Below are 12,486 nucleotides of genomic sequence, written 5' to 3' on the forward strand. Positions count from 1 at the left end.
GTAGATTCTTAAAAACGCAAAGAAAAAGAGATCATATTCGTGGTTACCAGAGGTGGAGGGTGGGGAGTGGACGGTGGGAGAATTGGATGAAGGTGGTCAAAAAGTACAAACTTCCAGGGACTGGCCCAGTGGCGTAGTGGTTAAGTTTGTGCACTCTGCTTCAGTGGCCCAGGGTTTGCAGGTTTGGATCCTAGGTGCAGACCTACGCACCACTTATCAAGCCATGCTGTGGGGGCGTCCCATATACAAAATAGAGGAAGACGGGCACAGATGTTAGCAACGGATGTTAGCCCATGGCCAATCTCCCTCACCAAAAAAAAAACCCAACAAAACAAAAAGTACAAACTTTCAGTTATAAGATAAATAAGTACTGGGGATGTAATGTACAATGTGATGACTATAGCTAACACCACTGGATTGTATATTTGAAAACTGCTAAGTGAGTAAATCCTAAAAGTTCTCAACACAAGGGAAAAAACTTTTTTTCTTGTATCTTTAAGAGATTATGTATGTTAACTAAACTTACTGTGGTAAGCATTTCATAATATATGTCAAGTCATTATGCTGTACATCTTAAACTTATACAGTGCTGTATGTCAATTATGTCTCAATAAAACTGAAAAACAAACAAAAAAACAACACAGGGGCCAGCCTGGTGGCATAGTGGTTAAATTCGCACACTCCGCTTCGGTGGTCCGGGGTTCTAAGGTTCAGATCCAAGATGTGGACCTACACACCGCTTATGAAGCCATGCTGTGGCGGCATCCCACACATAAAGTAGAGGAAGATGGGCACGGACGTTAGCCCAGGGCCAATCTTCCTCAGCAAAAAGAGGAGGATTGGCAACAGATGTTAGTTCAGGGCTAATCTTCCTCACACACACACACACAAAAACCCACAAATTATCTTACAATTCTGGAGGTCAGAATTCCAATATGGTCTTATTGGGCTACAATCAAGGGGTTGGCAGGGCTTCATCCCTTCTGGAGGCTGTAGGGGAGAATCCAATTCTGTTCCATTGCCTTTTCCAGCTTCTAGAGGCTGCCCACATCCCTTGGTTCATGGTTCCTTCTTCCATCTTTAAAGTCAGCAATGCCACATCTTCAAATCTCAATCTGACTCTGTTTCCATTGTCACATCTCCTCCTTTCACTCTGACCATCTGCCTTCCTCTTTTAAGGACCCTTGTGTTTACACTGGAACCACCCAGATAATCCAAGATAATCTCCCCATCTCAAGATCTCTAACTTAACCACATCAGAAATGTCCCTTTTGCCATGTCATATAACACGTTCATGGGTTTGGGGGATTAGGATGTGGATTAGGATGTTGGGGGCAGGCATTATTCTGCCACAATGCACATCTGTTATTTACATAGTGATTTGTGGACTGAAGAGGTACTAGTGAAGTTTGAACTTTATACAATTACTGTTAATATACCATGGTAAATGAAATTTGAATTGTGTTGCAGGGGCTCTAGTGTTATTTAAGTGAACCATAGTAACTGGAATTTGTGCATAACTGAATCATGCAAGGCAAAAACTGCCTATTTTAAGTCCAGCTGATAAGTCAAAAAGGATGAGAAAATGCATGTGACTACACATGCAGGGTCATGGCTGCAGAAATAACTACATGTCTGCACTCATATTTGGAGAACACTCACAAGTAAATAGAATGAGCTTTCTCTTGTGCTGGATCTCAAGGCCACTAGAATACTGACAGCATTACAGCTTATCTCTCTGAGAAACATGGTGCAGGTGAATATGGAAAAAACTTGAAAAATAATGACATAACTTCCCTCTTACCTTTGCCATCTTCTGCCCACTCCCCCTCCCCCGCAAAAAAAACATGTCTGAGTATCTTGTGCACTAATATCCAACTACTGATAGTGTGTTACACTTTGTTTATAAACTGTCTTTTTTCTTTATTAATAAACATAAAAGAGCTCTTCTGATAACTAAGCATATAATAAGCACTTCCTATGTGCACAGACATTGTTGAGAACTACAGAATAAGTAAATAGCAGACATGGGTTTCTGATACTCATAGACTAAACACAATTTTAAAAACTGAACTGCTGATATAAAGTTTCTCACAAATTCATTTTATTTCAACAGCAAAAGGGTCAGTTATACACCTCTGACTGGGCTTACAAAGTACAATCTTTTTGCATGGGTGCTCTCACCATGCCACAAACATAGAGGAGGCACTAAGGGACTGATAAGGAGGTGTTTTCCTTGGCAGTATTGTATTAAACTGCAATATAAATATCTGATCTGACAGAACAGGATACCTCTCGAAGAGGTGTAGCTTATTTTATAATACCTAAGTATTGCATATACCTTCATTGCATGAATTGGGGAAAGAAAAGGAAGAAGAAACAGCATTTCATTAAAGTCCATTCCTAGACTACATACCAAGTCTTACCACTTCAAGAATTCATAATTTATTAGCCAATCTATTTAAAATTACTACATCAGTAGTCTTAAATTGATATTGGAGAAAAATCACACACAATGCCTAAGCCTGGTGGTGTATGTGAAACCAAATCCTTATCTGCCTATGGCTCCCGTTGGGGTCTGTTTCACAAGTGTCTGAATCCTGGATAGGGCTGAAAATGCCCCTGAGGCAACAGTTCCATTTTCTTCATGCTCAGCTCAGACAGATAAGGACCCAAAGTGTTAAGTGCATATTTCAAGCATGTGTTCTAAACCTGTTTAGAGCCACAGTAAACTATAAAAGGCAATTTCATAGATACTCTTTGAGAGTGAATATAATCATTAGCCTTGGTATTTCACCTCAAAAAAAATTTTTTTTACGCTACAGAGAATAAACTCTGATACACATTTTGAAACTCGCACTATAAAGTGACTATCATAGGTCCATGGAGACTGAGGGTGTCTGTTTTCATGAAGCAGGTGAAACGGTGATCTCTGTTCTCTCCAGGGGATTGCACCTGCACCAGACCTCCCCAGGAGGACTTCATCAGCTGTACAATCACACATCAAAGTCCTTCAGCTCACCCCAGCTGGCACCTATTTTCACTTTCACTTTCAGTTTCACAGAAAGTTTTATGGCACTTTCCATTTCATTCTTGACAATTTGAGCTACCTATTAAAAAAAAATGGTTAACAAACTCTGCCCAATCAAAGAATGTTCCCCAACCCACCCACTGAGGTGATAAGCCTGACTGGAGCTCTTCACTTAATGGTGCTTAAAACACAAAATCCACAAAGAGCCACGTATCCCAACATCCCAAATTGGTCTGCACTGACGAGCAGGAGCTCTGCCAGATCTAGCTAGAATGCTCAGAGTGTCTTACGTTTCCACAGACTGGACACAAACACTGCAAACACACCTGAACAACGTCCTCTTCTGCCACTTCATATAAGAGTTCGTCGTGGAGTTGAAGGATGAAGAAGCCACCTCTGACTGGACAGAACATCCCTTGCAGTTTTCTTTTTGGTAACAATCCTACCCCATGAAAAAAGTAGCATATTGATCAGCGTGTTACTGTGCCATAGGAGAATTTTTTTAGAGATTTTGATAAACTGGGAAATTTTAATTAGGAGATTAAAACACATAAGACTTAGAACTATCAGGAAAATAACTACTTGCTGGCTGCTACCTAGCCCACCTATCAGGTAAACTCAAATCCCCATCAACTTCCTCCCAGAAAGGAGGAGTCTAACAAAGAAATCAGTAAATGGAGTTTGAAGAACTCTGCTCCAAACTCTAGTCTAACTTATTTCTCATAAACAACCAAGATCTTCTCTTTCCATGGAGTCCCCACTTCCAACTCCTCTGAGTAACAGCACCAGGGTAGTATGGGGCCTGATTCCTGCTCCAGGAAAGTGAACTGCTATTGTCATTAGGTAGTGTTTTCTAAGGGGGACACTCTCTGATGTCTTTTTATGGCCAGAAGTGTCACTATGGTACAACTGGTGCTTCACCAATTGGACCAAACACTGTGGGCAAGTAATTCTAAACCTAGGGTTAGAATGTGGACCTCAGAGAGCATGTGAATCCTTTGAAGTTATATGTAAGAGTCTATGCACATTTTTCTGTGAAGATGATCTACCCTTTCAGTAGGTGCTCAAAAGAACCCATGACTCCAAAAATGGTTAAAAACTACTGTACTAGACTTAGTGATTATTTTCTAACTAGCTGGGCCTAGTGGTACAGATTATGCCCCTCTGATCACTAAGATAAGGTTCAACATGAATACCTTTGGAGTAACTGCCTTTACTTGTCTGCCCATGTCTCACAGCAGTCCTTCCTTTCTGCCATCCAAATTTCCTACTTATCCTTCAGGATGGCACAAGTACCATCTCCCTCAACGTCTGGTGCTCCCTCAATATCTGATGCTTCCCTCAAAGAGTTCTTTAATTTACTATCTGCAGCCCAAGTTTTCTCAGAGGTGGCTCTCACAAAGTAAGAGAACAAAGGTAGATGAGGCCATGGCAAGCTGCTTCCATACCAGGGCTGCAAAGGCTGTGCATCTGTTTGCCTGTTTGGCTGGAATCTGATCTGCCCCATTGGCTCCACTTATCTCACATCATTGGCTGTCTGGATGCTCTGGCTTTTCTGCTTTCTGATCACCGTACCTTTGTCCTCTTGATTTCCCTTGGTTACTTGGCTTCTGATCCAGAATGCCATGATCTTCCTGTTCTCTCTGTGGTCTGCTTCCTCAGGCTCAGCTCCCTTTGATCCCACTGACCTACTACTACCTTTAACCCAGCACAACACCATGAAGTCATCCTTAGTGACATATCCATGTGGGCTTCCACTCACTCTAAAGGTTGTTGTTGTCTATATCCTCATTTTGACACTGCATCACTCTACTGTGAAGAGTTAGGAAAACATTTCACAGTCAGGTATCATATCTTCCCTTCCTTTCCTTAGATTTTAAACCTAAACATAGGTTGATAACTTTTATTTCTAAATCCTTCAAAGTACACAGTACAGTGTTATTCCCCAAATAAGTTTGATCATATATTCTTTCTCTATAAATATAAGCGTGTGTGTGCACGCACATACACACACACAAAATGTTGAATGAGCAGCCTTAGATATTTTGGGGGAGATTGAAGATAATAAAATTAACAATCCTCAGTTGATGGGCAAATACGTTTTTACATCTATTCATTTTTATATATAAGTAAACATCTTAATATCTATGTACCTGGCTATATTATTCTCTACAACATGTGTATGTCTCTTCTAGAAATAACAAATTCCATCCTCAACAGCTGATCTCTACCTTTTCTGCCCATCTCCAGCAGTTTATTCTTCCCCTTTATGCTCCAAGCCTTAACTTCTTCCCAGGAAAATTTAAAACATGGCTGCTGTCATGGTTTGACAATCTCAGTGACAGTGAAATCGTATTTAAAGTGGGAGTACGGACATGGGACAAACTGAAAAGGAAAAGTTCTGTGTACTTGTTAGAACAAGAAATAATCTATCCAAGCAATAAGGAGAAAACTTAGGAAAAATATTTTGAAAAGAAGAAAAAAATGTATGCGATAACGAGGTCAACTCAGCGTATATTCCCAGACTTCAGAGAACACGGAAGGTCATGAACAGGAAAATCAACATGTTCTTAAGGTGTGGTCTGAGTACCACAGAGGATCCCTGAAACCCTTTGAAAGCATCTTCAAAGTCAAAATTATTTTCATAATAACACTCAGAGGTTATTTTCCTTTTTTACTCTCATTCTCTTATAAGTGTACAGCAAGCTGACCAACTATCCTGGTTTTAGCACTGAAAGTCCCACATCCTGGGAAATCCAGCACCAACTGGGACATTTATCACCCTAGACTGTATGGAAGGTTTTCCAGAGCTTACAGGACAGGTGATATTGCAAAAAATTGAATACAGAAACAGATAAGAGAATCCAACTGTCTTCTCTTAAGCCACATGTTAAAGAGATTTGCAGACATGTAAAATAAAGCCACCATCACAATTTTCTTTTGTTCTGAAAACTGTAGTTATTTTCATGAAAATATGTTACTTATGTTAACATATGGTGAGTTTATCATTGTTATTTTTAAATGTTAACAAATGTTTTTAAATTCCATGTTTTAATTTCTAATATGGAAAATAGTAGTAGATATAACCCACATAACCAAAAGCTCTTTGGGATCCTTAATAATTCTAAAAGTGTAAAGACATCATGACACCAAAATGTTTGAGAACTGCTGAGAAATAATATATGAAATTCTTCCCCTTTTCTTTTCTGATACAATTAATCTCACCATGTTATAGCAGGGGCCTCATTTATGAACAAACCTGTTCTGTCACTTTGGAGCATACCCTCCCAATGACCATGGGATTTGAAGGTTGAGTGGAAGGTCTCTAATTGCTTCTGAATGTTAACTGTGGCTATTTTGACAATATCAGCCGCCGAACCTTGGACTGTTGTGTTGATAGCCTGACGCTCAGCCTATGAAAAACAATAACAATAACAGGTCTCCATAAGATAACACCAACATGGTTTCATACCTGCTTTTAGTGTTCATAGATCACTGCTCACATCTGCAACCAGACTGGAAATCTGGACCGAGATGTGACCCAGAACATCAACTATTTTTTTTTGTGTGTGTGAGGAAGAGCAGCCCTGAGCTAACATCCGTGCCAATCCTCCTCTTTTTGCTGAGGAAGAGCGGCCCTGAGCTAACATCCACTGCCCATCCCCCTCCCATTTTTCCCCCAAAGCCCCAGGAGATAGTTATACGTTGTAGTTGCACATCCTGCTAGTTGTTGTATGTGGGACTCGGCCTCAGCATGGCCGGAGAAGTGGTGCATCGGTGCGCGCCCGGGATCCGAACCTGGGCCGCCAGTAGCGGAGCGTGCGCACTTAACCGCTAAGCCACGGGGCCGGCCCAGAACATCAACTATTAAGCTGCATCCTAAGAAGAACAACTAGAACGATCCAGGGCTCTAGATTCTGGGCTGTCATCTACGTGAGGATAGAATAAATAGAAAAAAATCAGATTGCTTCCATTTAAAAATCTTCAACACTCAGTTAGGAACCAAAACCTGCATTATACTTAAAATATATTTAGCAGCTCAAAATTATTTTATAATTTAGTAGCTCAAATTTATTTTATAAATTTATATTATCAATGTTCCAGCTGTTCTAAACTTCACTCTAAAGGATCTATTCTTCAAAATACAACTCCTCTTAATCCTAAATTCATATAAATAGAATATCATTCCTTGTGATGTGGGTTGGAATGTTCCAAGCACATCCCCCATATCAGTGGCTTCTGGGTCCTATGTAGAGTTTGACCCCAGCAGGTCTGGAGCCCTTTGGTATGAATCAGAGCTTTTTATGGGCTACTGGGGCTACTCATTAGCTGCTAGTGAAAATGCAGATCCTAGATCCCTAGGTATTAAGTTAGAACTTCCCTGAAACTATTGCTGCCAATGAGCTTCTTGGCAGGCAACCATAGCTGCTAAAAATGATCGTCCTGGGGCAACAGGGCTGGGGGTCTTGGTTAATATCCAAGGTGTAACCTATCCATGAATATCATTCCTATTGTCCCATAAGGTCTCAGAAAATGGGAACAGTCTACTCATTGGAGGGATCTATGTAACTTGAGAGGTGTTCTTAAGTTCCCTGTCACCTGGAGAACACCCAAATCCTAGTATATTAAATATATGTTAAAGAGATAGACTTTCTCTTATTAACTGTTGTTTTGTCAAATGCTGATGAATCCATTCTAAACTCAATTAGTTGTCACTGTGTAAAGAGTGACTGAATTTCAGAGTTCTACTAACTCCTCCCCTTCTTGAAACTATATGCCTTTGTATAGTTGATTGTGTTATCGTTGCTATTACTTGCTGCCTTTCTCTGTGAAGTTACACAGCCCACCCATTGCCATGTAATTTGAAGTGTTTTTTGCTCTGAAAGGATGGCCTTGACTTGTTTTGGCCAATGAATTGTGAGTAAAACTGACATAGGGCACATCTAAGCAGGTTTAAAAGCTATCCAACATTGTCACAAAAAAAGGCTTATCCCAGATAGGGACTTTTCCTTCACTCTGAATTCCAGAATGAAGAAAATATGGAGCAGAGCCACAGTCAACCCAGAGCCAAACTGTAACATGAATTAAAAATAAAGATTCTTATTATAAGTCACTGAAATTGGGGGATTGTTTTTACTGTGACATAAGCAAGCAAAAATATGACTAAAGTGTATACTTCATTCTCATGATACCATACTTCCCTGATTCTCTTCCAAAATAAGAAAACTTGGCAGCCTTGGCTTTGTGTCCTGCAATCTCAGTCCCTTCATCACCAGGGCTTTCTCATGTACATAAAAATATAGGTTTCTGGTAATGGAAGATTAGGCCATTAGGACCAACCCTCCCACTGATAACCAGAAAAGCTGGACAGAAAATACCTCATTGAATGAATCAGACAGTTAAAAAGGAAGTGAAGAATTATAGACCCTAGAAAGCTATGAGAGAAAGGAAACGAAGGAGGTGATCCCGGCATCGGTAGCCACCATTTCTTCCAGGGAAATCAAGAGATTACAGAAGAGGCAGCTGAGAGGCTAAGAAGCAGGGCAGAGCTTGATGGTCTTGAGGAGCTTGGAGTTTGGAGTTTGGGTTTGGGGCCCAACAACTAGAAGGAGGCCTAGTAAACCATCAAGCTGCAACTCCCAAACTAACACCCTAGGAAAAAAGATAAACTAGACATAGTCTGGTCCTAACACCCTTACTTCAAGTCATCTCTAGCCCCGAAGTTGGATCAAAGTAACCCTATATTGTTGGCCATTCTAGTCTCCTGCTGAAAGCAAATGTAAATCCTCAGAATAAAAGTAACATCATCATACAAACCTCAAATTATATCCACAGTCTTTCATATTCAATGTGTGATACTCAATAAAAAATAACCAGGACAACGAGTTGAGACAATATAATTGTTTTTGTAGAAAACTAAGAAAAACAAAAGGCAATAGGAACAGACTACAGGGATACAAGTATGAGACTTAATAGACTATAAACTATTATCAAACTTATTAGACTATAAAATAATCATGTTAAATATATTCAAGAAAATAAAAGACAACATTGACTATTTCAGCAGAGAATCAAATACCCATAAAATAAGAACAAAAAGAAAACTCTAGAACTGAAAATTAAAAATAACAGAACTTAAAAAACTTAGTGTTTTCTTTATAGTTTGGTGGGTGTGCACAGTGGGGATGGTACTGACTTGGAGGGAGCATAAAGAAGACTACTGGGGTGCTAGAAAAGTTCTGTATCACTTAGAACTTAAAAGCTCAACAGCTGAGTTCAACAGCAAATTGAAGAGCAAATTAGAAAACTGAAAAATAAGTTAGAAGAAAATATCCAGAATTAAGCATGATGAAATATAAACACGGAAAATAACAAACAGAGGATATCAAACATGAGGAATTTAAAAAAAAGATTTAAAAAATTTATAATAGGAGTCCCAAAAAGAGAGGAGAGACTGTGATAAAGCAATAATTGAAGAAGACATGGTTAAAAATTTTCCAAAATCAACAAAAGATATCAAGCTGCAGATTCAAGAAGTTCTAACACCCTCAAAGAAGTATCAATTAAACACACACCCACACAGAGGCACATGAATTAAAACACACACACACACACACACACACACACAGGCACATCACAGAAAATCTGCTGGAAACCAGACAGACAGAAAAATACTGTATGAAAGCAATGTAGAGAAAAAAGGCAGATTACATTCAAAGAAAGAACAGCTAGACCAGGGGTGGGGAAACTACAGCTCGCAGGCCAAATCTGGTCCATCTCCTGTTTCTGTAAATAAAGTTTTATTGGAACACAACCACACTCCACACTCACTCATTTATGTATTATCTATGACTGCATTTGCCCTACAACAGCACAGTTGAGTAGCTGTGACAGAGACTCTACGGCCTACAAGCAGATATATAAGGGAGCTTACTTTATCTGACACAGGCACTATTAAAAACCTAAACAAAAGTTCTACTTATCAGTAAAATATTTAAAATTTCCCTCTGAAATCTGAAAAGAGGCAAAGATGCTCATTATCACTATTTCTATTCAACATTGTCCTAGCTAGGAAGTCATGCAGAAGTAATAAAAGGAATAAGGTTTGGAAAGACAGTTATAAAACCACTTTTTTTGCAGATGATAAGTGTATAGATAAAATATCTAAAATTATCTACAGATAAATTATTGGAATTAGTAAGTAATATCTGCAAGGTTTCCAGACAAAAGAAAAATAATAAAAACAATTATATTTCTACATACCAGCAGTAAAGGGTTAGAAAATGTAAAAAAGGAAGAATTTAAAAAGATATCATTTGCAACGGCATCAAAACTTGTCAAATACCTAGCTATAAATCTAATAAAAAAGGTATAAGATCTCTTCCCCAAAACTATACAACGTTATTGAGAGAATTTAAGAAGACCTAAAGACCTAAAGAGATGGACAAATATATCATGTTCATAGATTGGAAAACTCAAATTTATAAATATGTCCACTAATCTCATCTTGATCTATGAACACAAGGCAATTGCAATAAAAAAATCCCAACAGAATTTTGTGTTTGTAAGGAAATTCACAAGCTGCGTCTATAATTTATAAGGAAATGCAAAGAATCAAGAATAGGCAAATATTCTTGAAAAGAAAAAAAAGAGCAAGGTAAAAAAACTTACTTAACCATGTATCAAGATACCTTACAAAACTGCATAACTAAAGCAGTGTGGCATTGTCTAAAGGACGAGCAAATACAACACACCAAAATAATGTGTCCAGAAACAGACACATCCATATTTGGAAATTTAATTTGTGGCAAAGGTGGCACTACTGAGCAGTGGGGGGAAAACTCAGTCTTTTCAATAAATAGTTTGAGACAACTGTATATCCACGGCGGGGCTGAGGGGAGAGAGAAACCTTGACTCCCAATCTTTCATAATACATAAAAATCAACTCCTGGTTGATTATAGATATAAATGTAAAAGGCAAAACCAAAAACTTCCAGAGAATATTTTCTTGACGTTGGAGTAGAGAAAGCTTTCTTAAACAGATCAGAGAAAGAATTATAATAATACAAAAGACTGCTAAATCCATGTAAGCAAAGGGCTCATACCTGGAATATATAAAGGATTCTCATAAATCGGTTAAAGGATAGATAACTCAGAAAACAAGACATAAGACTCAGATCCTTCACAAAAGAAGACATCCAAATGGTCAATAACATATAAAAAAGGAGCTCAACATCACTAGTCATTATGGAAAAGCAAATTAAAAGCACAATGAGATACCATTACACAGTTACCAGAATCGTTAAAATTAAAAAGGCCAATGATATCAAGTAATGGCAAGAATGTAGTAGATACAATCTACATAGCTGATGGCAATGTAAATTGGGATAACCACTCTGCAAAACTGTTAAGCGGTATGTACCAAAGGCAAAAATATGCTTACTCTATGACTCAGTAATTCCACTCTGAGATAATGGAATTGGGGGCATATGTTCACCAAAAGACATATTCAAGAATGTTTATAGCAGCTCTTTTAATAATAGCCAAAACCAGGAAATAACCAGAATGTCTGCCAACATTAGAATGGATAAATTGTGGGTATGTTCCTATAATGGAATACTACTCAGCTAAAATAAAGATGTGAACTATAGCTGCACATGGCACTGATGAATCTCACAGACCTATATTTGAATGAAAAAAGTCAGACCCAAGAGTACACATAGTATGACTGCATTGAAATAAAATTCAAGGTCATACAAAACTAACCTATAGTTTTATGTGTTTGCTCAGGGGGGATAGTAATGACTTGGAGGGAGCATAAAGAAGCCTTCTGGGGTCTAGAAACGTTCTATATCATGATCACGACGGCAGTTACACGGGTATATACATATGTAAAACTTCAAGCTTTACACTTAAGTGTGTGCCCTTCACTGCACATGTTATGCCTCGATAAAAATTTTAAGAATAAACAAAATTAATACCCTCTCCTCACGTAAAATTACTAATAACAGAATGAAAAGGCAAGACATAGTGTGGGAGAAAATATTTTCCACACATGTAACCAATAATAGGCTCCTGCAAATCGATAACAAGAAGACAGAAAACCCAACAAAAAACGAACAAGAAAACTTAAATAGGCACTTTCCCAAGAAAAAATAATTAAATGGCTAATAAATACTTGTTGTTTTACCTAATTAGTATTCAAAGAAATGCAAATTAAAACTACAAGATACTACTTTACACTCACCAGAATAGCTAAAATTATATTAACTTCATAGCAAATGTCAGCAAGGAAGCAGAGCAATGAGAACTCACATACACTTCCGATGGGAAGACAAATTGCTACAACCAGCATGAAAAAAAATTTGGCTTTATCTACTAAAGCTGGAGATAAGCAGCAATTCTATGACTAGGTCTTTACCAACCATAAATGGAAGCAAATGTGCACCAAGAAC

At 38.4% G+C, this 12,486-nt stretch overlaps 1 protein-coding gene across 1 annotated transcript in view; it reads right to left on the bottom strand.

Moving 5' to 3' along the window:
- Positions 1 to 1,993: 1,993 nt before the first annotated feature.
- The window catches only part of POLQ (DNA polymerase theta), a 96,464-nt gene continuing 85,971 nt past the window's right edge, over positions 1,994 to 12,486 (bottom strand). The window contains exons 28-30 of the mRNA XM_014792216.2: positions 6,291 to 6,444; positions 3,358 to 3,473; positions 1,994 to 3,110 (exon numbers count right to left, since the gene is read on the bottom strand). Of these exons, the coding sequence (XP_014647702.1) occupies positions 2,997 to 3,110; positions 3,358 to 3,473; positions 6,291 to 6,444 (384 nt within the window). The 3' untranslated portion in view covers positions 1,994 to 2,996. The remainder of the gene's footprint in view (positions 3,111 to 3,357; positions 3,474 to 6,290; positions 6,445 to 12,486) is intronic.

The sequence above is a fragment of the Ceratotherium simum genome, chromosome 15 (genome assembly GCF_057802395.1).
Source record: "Ceratotherium simum simum isolate JZ-2026a chromosome 15, ASM5780239v1, whole genome shotgun sequence".
In the NCBI taxonomy this organism is placed as follows: Eukaryota; Metazoa; Chordata; class Mammalia; order Perissodactyla; family Rhinocerotidae; genus Ceratotherium; species Ceratotherium simum.